Source organism: Monodon monoceros, unplaced genomic scaffold (genome assembly GCF_005190385.1).
Source record: "Monodon monoceros isolate NGI ecotype Baffin Bay Population unplaced genomic scaffold, NGI_Narwhal_1 Super_Scaffold_2, whole genome shotgun sequence".
Lineage (NCBI taxonomy): Eukaryota > Metazoa > Chordata > Mammalia > Artiodactyla > Monodontidae > Monodon > Monodon monoceros.
The window spans coordinates 30,338,558-30,354,186 of record NW_021703776.1 but is presented as its reverse complement, the minus strand read 5'-3'; the positions used below and the strand labels follow the sequence as shown (position 1 = coordinate 30,354,186).

At 38.8% G+C, this 15,629-nt stretch overlaps 1 protein-coding gene across 3 annotated transcripts in view; it reads left to right on the top strand.

The window, feature by feature from the left end:
- The window catches only part of KLHL7 (kelch like family member 7), a 63,640-nt gene that overhangs the window by 31,757 nt on the left and 16,254 nt on the right, over positions 1 to 15,629 (top strand). For all 3 annotated transcript variants that reach the window (XM_029233881.1, XM_029233880.1, XM_029233882.1), the window contains one exon: positions 1,529 to 1,671. In XM_029233881.1, coding sequence (XP_029089714.1) covers positions 1,529 to 1,671 — 143 coding nt within the window. The remainder of the gene's footprint in view (positions 1 to 1,528; positions 1,672 to 15,629) is intronic.

The window sequence follows — 15,629 nt, the reverse complement described above, 5'->3', positions numbered from 1 at the left end:
CATGTGTACATGTTACCCTTCCTCGTGTTTCTGAAGAGCCACATACAGTATTCCATTATGTGGATATACCATAATTTTTAACCACTTGCCTGACAGTGAACTTTAGGTTACTAAAATCCTAAAGGGGGAATTACTGGCTAAAGGGTGTATGCATTTGTAATTTTCACAGATCATCCTGTATTGCCTTCCAGATAATTTGTACCCATCCACATCCGCACCAGCAGTGTAGGAGCATGCTGCTTCCTTTATCAGTACCCTGTGTTCCAGATAGTTTGATCTTGTACAATCTGATGAGTGAGAAAGTATGATTTTAATTTGTATTTCTCTAACTAGAGCAGTTGAGCATCTCTTCATATGTTTGAGAGTCATTTGTAATTAGTTCTTTTTCCGTGAACTTTGTTCAGATTATTAATCTAATTTTCTGTTAGTTGATCGTCTTAATATTATTAAGAATATCTTTAGGTCTTTTATATGATTTATAAATAATTTCCTAGTTTGTCATTGTCTTTTGATTTTGTTTTTTCTTTTTGCCATGAAGTAGTTTAACCTAAAATTTTATGTAGTTCTGAATTTTTTTTCATAGTTTCCGTGTTATTTGTCTTTTCTTAGGCTTCCTTGTTCTGGGCCTGTTTTTTTTAACTATCCGATTTTTCCTATAGTTCGTTTGTGAGGTTTTTTACATTTTAAAATATTCTATTGATTTGGAATTTGCTTTAGAGTAAAATATGAGGTAGCGGTACAAATATTTTCTCCATATCATTGTCTAACATCATTTATTGAACAATCCACCTTTCCCACGCTGATTTGAAATGACATCTTCAAAGTTTTTAACTGTTGAGTGTCCCCTGACTTGACAAAATTAAGGAATTGCTTAAAGGAAAAGGGTCATGTTAGATCACAATAGTTCTGAATCCTCACTGCATTTTAGAATAAGCAGTAAGTACTTCTCACAGTTTTATGTGCATCTGATTTACCTTAGGATTTTGTTAAATATGCGGATTCTGATTCAGTAGGTCTGGGATTCAGTATTTCTAACAAGCTCCCAGGTGCTGAAGCTGCTGATCTTTTAACCACATTTAAGTGGTGATACCAGTGCTTTAGCCCTACCACCAGAGATTTTGATTTAACTGGCCTGTGGTAGGGCCCAGGTATAGATAGTTTCTGAGATTTTCTAGGTGATTCTAATGTACAGTGAAGATTGAGAACAGCTGGGTTGGGAGATCTGCATTTCAGTAATTAGTATTATGGCAACTGTTGCTTGAAAAGCCAGATAATTCCCTGGTATTTAGTAAGTGGGTGGGACAATCTTAGCATTAATGGTGATTGCTGAGAATAATAAATTGATTAGGACTCAGATTATTAAATATTTCTCCTGCCTCTTCTCCCTCATTCTTTCCTTAAATGCTATAGAGGGATGATTTAAAAAAAAAAGCTCCAGAAATAAAAACACTATTTTGTTTGGGTATTTCCTTTTCAAAGTATTAAAGTGCCTGAAGTTCTTGAAGAGTTGCCATATGTTTTTCTACAGGTGGAATGAGGTATCATCTCCTGTCTCCAGAGGATCGAGAAGAACTGGTAGAAGGCACAAGGCCCAGAAGAAAGAAACATGACTACCGCATAGCGCTATTTGGAGGCTCCCAACCACAGTCTTGTAGATATTTTAACCCAAAGGTAACTAATTTTTATTCTTGTTTTTGTTTTTAAAAGCACTGAGCACATAGACACGCACCTACCACCAGTAGTAATAACTCATATAGGAGATGTTATAGTTTATGGTGTTCTTTCATAGACCTTACAAGATACATAGTTATCACCTTCATTTTACAAATAAGGAAACTGAGGCTTAGTCAGATTTCAAATGTTTCCATCATTGCTCTGGAGTGCTACATAGTAACCATTATCAAAGAAAACGGGAAACAGTTCTGTCTTTTCTTAGGAGCTCCTTGCGTTCATTACAGCTCCTTGCTTTCGTTATGTGCGATTTTCATTGAAAATCTGCTTCTAGAGCTATGCGGGTTGTTCTTTTCCCCTTAGTAATTACGTTTGAATATAAAATAATACACAGTCATTCTAGAAAATGTGGAGAATCTAGACCATCATGAAGAAAAAAAGATAAAATTACCTTTAATCCAATCATCTAAAAAATATAAATTTATTTTATTTATTTTTGGCTGCGTTGGGTCTTCATTGCTGCACACGGGCTTTCTCTAGTTGCAGCGAGTGGGGGCTACTCTTCGTTGCGGTGCGCGGGCTTCTCATTGCGGTGGCTTCTCTTGTTGCGGAGCACGGGCTCGAGGTGCGCAGGCTCAATAGTTGTGGCACGTGGGTTCGGTGGTTTTAGCTCGTGGGCTCTAGAGCTCAGGCTCAGTAGTTATGGCGCATGGGCTTAGTTGCTCCGTATCATGTGGGATCTTCCCAGACCAGGGCTCAAACCCATGTCCCTTGTAGTAGGCGGATTCATAACCACTGCATCACCAGGGAAGCCCCAACCATCTAGAAATTATTACCAATTTTAATGTGTTTTCCATTATGTGTTATGCCAGTTGGACAGCAGAGCCTGAGTCATAGGTCTAGGAACACAATTTTTTTTTTTTTGCGGTATGCGGGCCTCTCACTGTTGTGGCCTCTCCCGTTGCGGAGCACAGGATCCGGACGCACAGGCTCAGTGGCCATGGCTCACGGGCCCAGCCGCTCTGTGGCATGTGGGATCCTCCCGGACCGGGGCACGAACTGCATCGGCAGGCGGACTCTCCACCACTGTGCCACCAGGGAAGCCGTAGGAACACAATTTTAAAAAATAGATCATGAGAAAATGTTCTCCTATTTCTACCCCTTGTTTCTTAGAACTGTGTTTTCTGGCTGTGGGGGAGATAATACCATATTTTGCTGTTACTACATGTATTGCCCAAGCAGAGCAGATACCATAATCCTAAAAGATAGCACCCCGACCTTGCAAGGTGGTACCCATAACTGATGTTGAATCTCAGCACTTCATGGTCTCTTTCAACATCTCATAGGCCCATTTTTTTTTGTTGATGATAGATAACCTGGTGAGTCCAGAACATCCTTTTTACATCAGGATACTTCTGATACTTCTTTCTCTGAGAAGTGTGTCCTTGCAGGCTTTCTGTGTAATACTGTAGTGGTGATATACAAGGCATTTATAAAAACAGATATGATGGTGTTGTCAAGAGTGCAAAAGACAGCAAAGGCCAATCCACATGCAGAATAAGTATCAATTCCAATGAGGACAGAGCTTTGTCCCTTCAACAATGGAAGCGTTCCAGTGTAGTTAGCTTGGTATTAGGTAACTAACTGGTTCCCTCAAGGTGTGATAACAAATCAAGTTCTTAGAATCAGTCAATATTGCCAACAAAGTGGGTGCTAGCCAGTAGTGGATAGCCACATTGGCCTCAGGGAGGGAAAGTCCATTAGCTTCTGTAGCCACTGACTTATGCAGTTACTGCATGCATATCTATCGCTGCCACTGGAGTCACCATAAGCCCATTGAGCAAGCATCGGATTGGGGAGGAAAGATATAGATGCAGTCCTGTCCACATGATTATTAAGAGACTCTGCTGCAGTTGTGGGCACTCTGGTAAGAATTCATGTGGGACCCAAATTTGTTTCCTTTCTGGAGTGCGTTCTACATTATCCTTCCTCAGATCTCCTTGTCAGCAGCCTTTCGTGCTTGCTTGTTTTAAGTCTGTATCCATCTGGGAAAACCATTAGTCACCATCCGAGAATGGATAAAAACTGGCCTGAGGCTTTCTCTACTGAGAGGTATAATGGACAATAAAAGGAACTGCTTGAAAATCTGCCATATCAGGATATGTGTCTTCTGTATTATCCTTTAGTACCATTCCTGAAGGGAGTATGATGCTTAAGCAGTCCACTTTTGGCTAATACTATCACGAATGAACCAAGCTCAGGTCTCTCAATTTTGTCAGCTGATCTGTAGGGACCACCTCCATGAAGACATAACCCTGGGTGAGAGAGAAGGCCTACTGAGTAAGGGTTGTGATTATCCCATTTGGGTATTCTGTGCCTTTGGGACCTCCATATGCCCAGTTTTATGTTTAAATACTAGATCATGGGTTGAAAGCATGCTGTTTGTGAGTTGGTAGGTCAGGTAAAACTGTTCAAACTGGGTTAATGATATGGTGTCCCTTGGTGTCAGACATTTGCTGTCTGTCAGACCCTAGCAGCCAGCCAGGAGCTATTTACTGAAAAAATGGTATCTGCTTAAAGTAGGTTGGCCTTGCTCCGGAATCCCACACGTGTGCTCTCTGGTCATATTGAGACATGCCTAAAGTTACATGCAGCATCTCATTCAGCATCCCAATGCCCTAGGATCGCAGGATAGCCTGAGCAGCTGAGCCATATGATTATAGCCTGTCCCACTTAGAAAGCTTACCCAGTAAAAGTGTAAATGTAGGACACCCAAACACAGGATATGTGTCATCTGTAAAATGTTAGATGGTTGGGGCAGCAAGCTGTCCTTCCTTTCCAAGGGGCTATGCCAACATGCTGTAGATCAGGGCTTGGCAAACTTTTTCTATACAAGACCAGAGAATATTTTTAGCCTTTTAGGCTACACATTCTCTGCCATAACTGCTCAGCTCTGATGCTGTAGCAGGAAAGCAGCCATAGATAATACGTAAACAAGTGGGCATGGCTGTATTCCAATCAGATTTTTTTTTAAGCAGTGTGATGAGGTGTTTTTTTTTTTAATTAGTTTATTTATTGATTGATTTTTGGCTATGTTGGGTCTTCGATGCTGTGCGTGAGCTTTCTCTGGTTGCAGCGAGCAGGGGCTACTCTTCGTTGCAGTGCACGGGCTTCTCATTGCGGTGGCTTCTCTTGTTGCAGAGCACAGGATCTAGGCGCACAGGCTTCAGTAGTTGTGGCTCACAGGCTCTAGAGCACGGGCTCAGTTGTGGCGCATGGGCTTAGTTGCTTAGCGGTATGTGGGATCGTCCTGGACCAGGGCTTGAACCCGTGTCCCCTGCATTGGCAGGTGGATTCTTAACCACTGCGCCACCAGGGAAATCCCTCCAATCAAATTTTATTTACAGAAACAGTCATTGGGTTGGATTTAGCCTGCAGGCCATAGTTTGCCAACCCCTGCTGCAGACCTGTGGACATCTAGGGACTCTGAAGTGACCAACTCTGTACTCTAGGATAACTTCTCTCCTGTCCTGTGAAGCACTTGTCCCACCAAGACATACGGGATCCTTTCCATTTTCTGTTCAGTTCTGTTTCCAGAACTGATCAGCATTATAGGCATCAATATAGGAGACCTTTGGCAAGGTGAGATAGACCAGGGCTCCTGCAGCTGAGATTATAGCAGAGAGTTAGAGTCTAGAGATCTTGAGGTCAGACTATGAAATTATTTTATTTTCCCTGCCAGTTGAAATTCCATGTAATGATCTGGGTAAATAGTAACAGAAATACACATTACCCAGAGTGTTAACTACAGACCAAGTTTTAGTCAATGTGGTCCAGTAAGGAGACCACATCTGGCCCTGCTACAATAGTTAGTCATCAGTGTGAGTCATATAACTCATAAGAGTATATATGCTGCCAGATATCAAAAAGACCTCCAAGGAAAGAGTATCAGGTTAGATTGGTTAAATACCATCATATTTGGACTGTCCCTGTGGGCTGCTCTCAGGTCATATATCTATCTCTGGTCCATTCCTCCATGTCCAATATATAGGCTGATTTTTTACTAAAGACATCTAGCTTCCTTTCTTAGTAGAAGAGTGAGTGACTGGCAGGTACCATGAGGTTTCATGGCCTGTGCAATATAGTTCAATAAGCACAGTGTCAGTGTGCTTAACAGGTTGATACACCTACACATCTGTTTCACACCAGGTAAGTTTTAAGACTACTGACATTTCAGTGGCTATTTAATTTCACTGTTTTTTAATTTTTCAGGATCCTTTTGAGTCAACAGCAGGAAATTTATAAATAAATTTTTTTTTTTTCCCAAGGAAAATCTGAAGTCCTAGGAGCTTAAATCTATGAACCACAGCTTTCAGGTGGTGACAATAGTTACACCCCTCTTGTTTCCCGAAGCCTAACTTTGGTGTTGATTTTGACATTTAAAAAAGCAATAAAGTATGTTTTGATAGAAAATACTTTATCTTAAAGTAGATGTCTGTTTTGATGTACAGGGGGACATGGGGAATCCTGATTCCATTTGGGAGACAGTACTCTTTTTAGAATAAGGCAAATATGGAATGACAACTAGCACTTTGTTTTTGGTCTGCAGTTGTACAACTTTCCTTAATTTTTCTTTTTAAATTGGACAGATGAAAAAAAAAAGATGGATATTCTGCACGAGCCTGGAAATGAGACTGTAACTTCAGAATTCTCATTTGATGTTTTACTTTGCGCTTATAAATGGCACGTTCCTAGTGCTGTTTTGTATACTCAGTCACAAGTTTTTAGACTTCCAGTGGAAAAATGTAAATAACTGAGGATATAACTACCAATAAAAACATCCTCATTCCATCAGTTATTACTTTATTCCCTAACGCTGACACCATTAGAATCCCATTACAATATTTATTAAATATTTCTATTAGAAGTACCAACCTCTCCTTTCTTTTGCTAAAAACTTCATCTTGAAAATATTCACCATTTACTATTATTTATAATATTTTAATATAAGTTGGTTGTCTTTATTATTTCTAATATTAAAACAATTGTGGAAAAAAAAACAATTGTGAAGGCTGACTTCATTATAAGTTACTATTATTTACCTTGAATCTCCCAAGGTGAACATTATTTCATTATTTAAGTAGACTGCTTAATAATAAGTACTGTATAGGAATTGTTTTAAGATTCTTGAACGTAATATTTTCAGAGATATTAAAATGGTTTTAACTGTCATTAAACGGAACCCATTGATGTGTGTCCTATACCAACCCAAAATGATTGTTTTCACTGAATTGATCTCCTTCAAAGAGACAATTTAAGCAGTACTACTTAATTGACTTATCTAGAATTAAGCCAACATCCTTATAAACTATTATCTTTAGATATTCCTTGGATATTGCTCATGAGAGGCGGCAAATATTTGTATTAACTGCTGACTGAAAAATGATAAGAAAGAAAATCTTAACAATTTTTCTAGTAGATAAGTAGATAAAGGAAAGATAAAGAAATCTTGGGTTGCTATATTGAATTGAAATGATAGTCTTCTTGTCAGGGTCCTTTCATGAAGCCTGCTGAGTCTCCCCTTCTCCACCTGTACCTGTTTTTAAAGTTTTCAAGTGTTTATTGATTACTAAAAGAGTTATTTTTCTGAATCCAGTGCTCTGTTCTCTTAGAATTGCTGTTCTCAAATTGTAGTATGGGAACATTTTATGATATTGATGCCAAATAAAAGTTGACTTAATTGATCAGATTATTTGGACTATTCTTGTCAGTGAAATGATCAGCTTTGAGAGCTTAAAACTTTGTAGGGGTCTTGGCTCACCACTTTCATATGGTGGAGAAATAGGAGACTATGGGACTTCCCTGGTGGCGCAGTGGTTAAGAATCTGCCTGCCAGTACAGGTTCGATCCCCGGTCCAGGAAGATCCCACATGCCACGGAGCAGCTAAACCCGTGCACCACAACTGCTAAGCCCACGTGCTGCAACTACTGAAGCCCGAGCACCTAGAGCCCGTGCTCTGCAACAAGAGAAGCCACCACAGTGAAGAGTAGCTCCTGCTTGCTGCAAATAGAGAAAGCCTGTGGCCAGCAACAAAGACCCAACGCAACCAAAAAAAAATAGCGTATGCTCTAGAGAAAAAGGGATCCTGCATATTCCCTGCCAAAACCAAACAAGGAGTAAGACCAGCAGAGTGAGGACTAGACGCTGTAAATTGCAAAGGCAGAAAACCACATGGTGCCATATTTTATGGAACCATCAGGTTCAAAAGGTTTACCCTGAGTACCTTTTCTTATTCTTTTTTTTGGTCTCACCACCGGGGCTTGTGGGATTTTAGTTCCCTGACCAGGGATTGAACCCAGGCCCTTGACAATGAGAGCACAGAGTCCTAACCACTGGACTGCCAGGGAATTCCCTCTTAGTACCTTCTCCTACTTAAAACTCTGAAGTAGACTCATCACTGAGCTTAGTGTCTGGCCCAATGTGGGAAGTCAAGTTTGTGAGGATGAATGAACCAGTATAACTTTATATAATATTTCATAAGCAATGTTGTCAGTTGGTTTTATAGGACTGGATTTAAATATAGCTGGGCCCTAAATCAAAAGAAGTGAAGTTACTTTCAACACAAAACACATTTTCCTCTTGGAAATATTGTTTACTAAAGGTATCACAGTGCCTTTTCTCACAGTATCATAGCTACCTTCCCTCTTAAACAGGCCTTCACTAAGGAGACAGTCCTACACTGTCATCACGGTGGAAACTGGCAGTTATACGTTGCATATGATTTTAAAAGACCTGTGTGTAAAAGAAGTGTAAACCTTATAGGAAAATGGTGTTACATTAAAAAATTAATGAAGCTTTTGTAAGAGTGCATCAGTAGTGTTTGTCACCAGCAAGAGAGTGTTGTAGGAGCAGTGTGCTGGAGTCAAAGAGTGAGTGCTGTTAAAATGATCAGGGGCACCTGTAAGAAGGAAATATCCAAAATGGACAGCAGTAATCCCAGGTGGTTTGGACCTATAGCTGTGTCCTGCAGGGACTGACGTTGCTGGAATGCAAGTGTGGGTCACCATGGGTATCCCTTAAGCTTCCTTAGTGGTCAGTATAACAGGCGCCGGTGGTAAAAATCAGTGCTCTTTGCCGCTTATGCACAATAAGTATTTCTCACACCTGATTGTTTGCAGGCAGTTTGGTTAGACAGGTGGTCCTCACATGCAAGTAGAAGAGATTGGAACACATTCTGAGGTAAATTCTCAGTAGAGTGTCTTCCTAGAATGTCTTCCAAAATAGGAATATTGAGAGCCTCTGTTTTGTTTTCTTTTCAAGCATCTCCATAACACACTTTTGTAGTTTTGTTGTAAAGTCAACCTCACAGCCCTTGTACCCTACAAAGGTGCAGTACCTGAAGTTCCCACCTTCAGGGATCAGTTTCCTTTTGTGTTTAGTCACTGTGCCTTCCAAAAAACCCCAGTGAAAATACGACTCACCAAGAGAGGGATGACTTCAGACTCTCTGTAAGCCACGGCCAGCTATAATTATTATAAATTAACAGATCAGTCCCCTTAAGGGACAGAGAGGGCAGAAACAAAGCTGTAGGTATTTGACTGAGGGCCACAGGTGGGAAGGGATAAGGAGACTAGGAATGATAAATCTGTGTGGTGTTGCTTTAAAGGACTCTCGTCATCCTGGAATTAGCTGGAGGGTAGTGGCTACAAAAATGCAGGGCTAGAGGGTAAGAGGCTGAGGGAAACCAACAGGGAATGAAATAAATATTTACTACACCGTGTCATTCAAAAATTACTGTTGGCTACCTTTGGTGATTGTTCATATGATGACCCACAGGCACAGTAAGATCTTTTATCCTAGAAGTATTAAATCATGTTCAGATAGGTTTCTTGTGATATTCTTTGAAAATTGGTGATCAGTATAAGAGAAAGCTAACCTCAGTTGCTATAAACAACAGCAGATTGTACCATAGCATATTGTGCAGTTAGCTGGTTATAAACTGCAGTTTGAACAAATATTTTGTCATATATTACCAGTATGACAGTTCATCTAGAATTTGAAATTTGGGGATTAGGCTGCAGCAGGGATGATGAAGGAGTCAAACTCAAATTGTGTGAGATGTATACAAGCTTGAAACAATTAGAGAACACAGAGGCTGAGGTTGGTGAAGCTGCCACTGAATGTAGCCAGTTAAAAGTCCCGGTATGGGATAGGTAATGACAGCCTTGGTGGTCTAAAAAGAAGAGATTCCCCTGGGTTGAATTTGTCCATGGAAGCTTCATGGAAGTTTTCTTGAGGGACACTTATTGGTAGAGTTTAGATAGGAAGAAAGAGAAAGAAAAGAATATATTGAGTCCTAAGTGTAAATATATCTTTTTGGTTTGATAAGTATGAGTATTAAAAGTTTTCATAAAATGCATACAAAGTATTATTTAACTGAATGTAGTCTAACTTTTTGCTTTAGAAAAAAAGAATTTAGATATAGGTGGAAGAACTGAAGGACTCAGTCATTGGTCTTTTCTCTTTTGTGAGACCTTTTTTTGGGTCCCTTGTCTTCCTTCCTCCCTCCTTTCCTTCCTTCTTTCCTTCCTTCCTTTCTTTATTTCTAAAAGAAAGAAGCTGTTTTGTAGAAAGAGCATTTCAAGTCTAGGTATAGGAGCTTAGTCAAGTCAGCCTTTCTGAACTTCAGTTTTCTGGTCTATTAACAGAAGGTTTAAATCTTAGGATTTGCGTTAATATCAATTATGTTCATTTGACTCTTTGATCTTCATTCACTGAGTCTCTTTCTCCCTGCCATCCTTAAGTTTTTCTCATTTTCCCATATTTAAATGTAAAAAGGCTTACCATCTCCATTTTGTTTTTTTCTTTACCCTGCCTAACTCTTCCAAACCTCCTGACTGGGTGCATTATCTCCTATACTCCACACATCTGAGACAGAGTTGATGTTTGTCCCATTGGTGAGAACATTTTATTAAATGGGTATGTTAACTGCATTTTGAGATTTGAGATAATCACTTAAAGTATAATATGCCTTCCTGTGCCAAGATAAAAAATTACACGTCAGAGTTCATCTAAAGGCAAATCTTGTCATTGAGATATCTGGCAAGGTGCTAGCGCAGAGATGCTCCCCTGCTATTTCATGTATTTTCTACTGAAAGGACAAGAGCTGATATTGAGCATAATATTCATATCAGGTTTCACTTTTGAACTGGGTTTCATCTCACTTAAATTTCTGAGTAGATTTGAGTTGTGTGTCTTGGTGGTATGGTTTTAGTTTGAGAGTGGAGGGGGGAGAACATGTTGTGACTTTATAAAACAGTAGTGATTCTTAGTTAGTAATTCCCTTTGAGCTGGTGTCTGGCGTCACTTCCCACTCCTTGCTAGTTTTAACTGATCAGTAGCTGGGAACTGCCCGTTTATATGTTCACTGTTCATGAGTTTATCTAGCAGCTTACAGTAGCACAGTCACGCCCTGCCCACCCACCCCCAATTGTGGAAGCCTTTTTTCTAGCTGTGATGCTATGTTTTATGAAGAACTTAAGTTACAAGAGTATTTTCTTCCAATGGCTGATTATTAAATCCCTTTCTGGACTTTGGGAGGTTAATATGTTTACAGAAATATCTGTGTGATCCCATTGAAAATGAGTGCATTTCAAAGTGGGTACAGCCTAGGAAATTAAGTACAGTCAAATGTTCACTTCTAAAAAACTAGATATGCCCTAATAGTGTGCTATTTGGAAGGAAGGCAAAGACTGTTTCTGATCCATCTTGTAGTTGAAATTCAGCCGCATAGTATAATAGCTATTTAGGTGTTTAAGTTTTTAAAGCCTTAACTTAAATTACTTTTAAGTCCACATTTATGTTAAAACATTTAGTACTATTATAAGCATCTGATGTGAGAAGTTGTTTTCTTTGTGCCATACTTTTGGTACTACTTGCCTAGTTGTTGTATTTACTTTTTCTGTTTAAAAAAAATAATATATGCTCATTGTAGAAAATTCAAACATAGCAAGATAAAAAGGAGAAAGCCAAAGTGCTCCCAGCATAACAAACAGTCCTCAGTAGTTGGTGAACATCATTCCAGTCCTCTCATTTTTTGTTTTTAATTTAGAATTTTTTATTTTTTTAATTTTATTTTTTATTTATTTTTTGTTTTGGCCACACCTCATGGCATGCAGAGCCTCCCTGACCAGGGATTGAACCCATGCCCTCTGCATTGGAAGCACGAACTCTTAACCACTGGACTGCCAGGGAAGTCCCCAGTGTTCTCACTTTATATATGTGGGATCATGCCATACGTGCTATTTTACAAAAACTTTTTTTTTACTCTCTCAGCATTTATATTGTGGTGGTATTTTCATGTCAATGAAAATACCATCCTTTTGAAGGGCTGTGGAGTATTCCTCATAAGGATATATAATATTATCATTTATTTGTAATAGTGACTCTATTTCTGTTTTGTAAGTAAGTTCATTTGTACCATTTTTTTAGATTCTACATTATATGTGGATATCATATATTTGTGGTATCATATATTTGTCTTTCTCTGTCTCACTTCACTCAGTATGACAGTCTCTAGGTCCATCCGTGTTGCTGTAAATGGCATTATTTTGTCCTTTTTTATAAGCCACAGTGTTTTGATGTACTTTTCATGACACTGCTTCTAGGAATGTTGTGGCATCTGGCATATACCTCCTCTCTCCCCTAGCTTTGCTTGATTTTCTCTCAAAACGATGCAAAATAAAGTTCTCAAGTCTTAAAAATAAAAAGTTGCATTTTGGTTGTCTTGATTATTGTTAAAATTTACATCTGTAGTGTTTCTATTATTTGAGGATTCATGTGTTTTCAGAATAAATATTATATTAAATCAATCCTTACTCTCAAGGAAAATAGCAGGCTGATGTTTTTACCCTAAGGCATTTGGAGAAAAATATTACAGCCCTTCAACTCAAGAAGGGCTTTCACTTTCACTTCCTGTAGCAGTGTCCTACAGCTGAAAAGTCACACAAGACAAGATGTAATGGCATACTCAGTCATCAACTGCAGACTTCAGTGTGGTGGGGATTCAGAAAAAGGAAATCAAGGAAGCTTGCAAAAAGAAAAGGAGTCTTGAGCTTGAAAAAAGTCTAGAATATGATATATCACAGCAGAGGCAAGAAAGACTGACTGGGACCAGGAAAGACAGGACTTTATACATGGGTATGTCTGCATATATATGTGTGGATGCATACATGGGTGATGTGTCAGAACTTAAGAAATCCTTCTACCTGTGTTTTTTCTAAGCTTTCCGGTTTTCTCATTTTCATATCTTCTCAGCAGCTAAGCATATAACCTTGCCTGGAATAGGTACTCAGTAAAAACTGCATTAAATTATATTTTTAGGGTAACAATTTCCTGCCCACACACATACACTGTGACTCTAGTGCTCTTCATCCATCTGTTGCTAACATGAAAGCTCCATGCCCTTCTAGCTTGCCTTGTAGCCTGTGAGTGCTGAGAGCCATAAGTAATTCTTCCTCCACCTACAGGCCCCAGGTTGGGAGTGGTCCCATGACTAGAATAAGACCTGGCAAAGATATCCACTGAGCTGACAAGCATGACTTCCCATCTGTTTTTATCCCCTCTCTGCTTGCTTCGTCAACTGCACACATCTCCTAGGTAGTATAACAGGTTATCAAAGGGCAAACGTTAAATCACATTCTCAGTACTTTATTTTGGATGGGGGGTAGATTGAGGGAATTGGGTAGATTTCCAAGGGAGGTTGGCCCATACACGCACAGAAAAAAAAGACCATAAGCTCCCCTGTGTACAACCGAAGGCAGATAGGCTCAGACATAGGTGCATTTAACACCTGACAGGTATATTTAATGAGCCCAAATGTAAAGCATTACATTTTATCTGAAATGAGGTCTACTTTGCATTCCAGGTAAAAAGAAAGATATTTCACTTACCTGTGTAGAAGATGAACTATTAGGCAGAATATTATATATAGCTAGTATTTATCAAGCATAGTGTTTAACATGTATGGTGACCAATGACAGTATTGGGAGAGTTAGAAAAGATTTAAAAACTTGAGGACTTCTAGAGAAATGAGAGCCCACATTGCAAGTAGATAGAAACATGTGCCTATTCCCGTGTTACACACACACACACACACACACACTGCAGACACACAAGCTAATCAATTTTCCCTTGAGCTTAGAGTTCCGAGAGAGCAATGCATTTTAATTTTTAAATATGAAGTATAACCAAGTCCTATATGACTTATGATCATCCGTTCCCTACTCAGACCCTTGAGTAGTATTGGAAAGTTAGAATTATTCTGTTACCAAGCTCTTTGAAATTATTTCATTCTTTGGAACCTCATAATCTTAGTGTCTAAGTGTTTAAGCTCATCTAGCTAAAAGAAGTAGTATATTGTTTTTTCAGTTCCAGCTTCTACCTGGGCAGTTCTTTTTAATTTGAAGAGTATCAGGTCTTAGAGACCATTTCAAAAAATATCTGGCCAACCTTCTCATCCTGAAATTAAGGAAGAGTTTAGAAAGATAATGTTTTTAAGGATGTCTTTAGAAATTATGGGAAAATTTGCATATTACTTTCTAATAATATCAAATAAATTGGGTGTAAGAGTGGTGAGACTTGAGATTCACTAAGTTAATGTACCTTATTAATGAAATTGTATTTCTCTGCTAATGAACCTGGTCAGGTAGGAGCTACGAGTAGATTTGCATAATATGTAAGAGTAATTTTGTTTACTTTTGAGGTATTGCTCCCTGTAGAATATTTTATCGCTTACTTTTTTTCACTCTGTGGTACACAGTTTCCCCAAGAAAACAAATGTTTAAAATATTCTTCCTCAGTTTTTCAAATCCATTGAGTAAAACTGAAGCTTCAGGAAGATGTTACGTTTATCCTGCAGTTTTGTGTGCCTACCAATAAAAATACCACTGAGTAACCCAGGGGGCCTCATAGACCCTAATTTGAGAATAAGAAAGGGATTAAGGCTCTGTTTCTCTGGTCACCTAAAAAGCAGAATGTTTCTCATCACTAGGAGTCAAGATATTCTCAATCAGGAACTCTTCTTTTACCTAAGAGACCATTTCTTACGTTCTACAATGCTTTGATCTAATTCAGTGAATGCCTGAAAAACAGGACATTAGCATGATAGATATCAAATTTTCCCAAAGGGAAATCCACATTAATAAATCACAGTGCTTTGATTGATGAGATTGGAAATTGTTTGGATTTCTATCTGACCCTAATTATTTTCAACCATTTTCAGAAAGCATCAGGAACACTGTAACTTCATTGCTTTAAAAGGGGGAGAATCCAACAAGCTATAACTTTGGGAGCATTCCCCCACATATTTACATAGAAGAAGGGCACAGGTGTCCTTGGGTGTCATCAAACATAGGAATCAGTGGTGCTGTGAACAGCCTTTATTGTGAAGTACTGATAGGTGCCCATTTCTTCTCATTGAGAAGGAAAAAGTTGTTTCCAGACTACTCAGGTTATTCAAGTATTTCATAATATCACAGCTTTAAGAGTCTGGCTGACTATTACTGGCTCACCTGAATATTTACGGAAAATTAATATCTCTCAGAAGTCTACAAAATGCCTTCTGGCTTTAGACATTAGTAGGTTAATGGCAGTTAAAGCTTCAGATTATCCATTGATTCTTTATATCCCTATACATCCGGCAAAGAAGGGATGCGCATATTTACATTTGAAAAAAAATCTTTCTTTAAATAACAAAACTGCTTATTTTAGTATTTTCTTGTATTGTTATCCTCAATAACAGAAGGAATAGAAGACGGGGTGTTGGTGATACATACAAATGTATTAAAGTTTATTTTAGAGCCAGAAAAGACCCAAAGCCGTCACTGTCTTCTTCTTGCCTTCTGCCACGACTAACCAACATTCTGAAGAAATCACGCAAGATTAAATAATAGTCTCA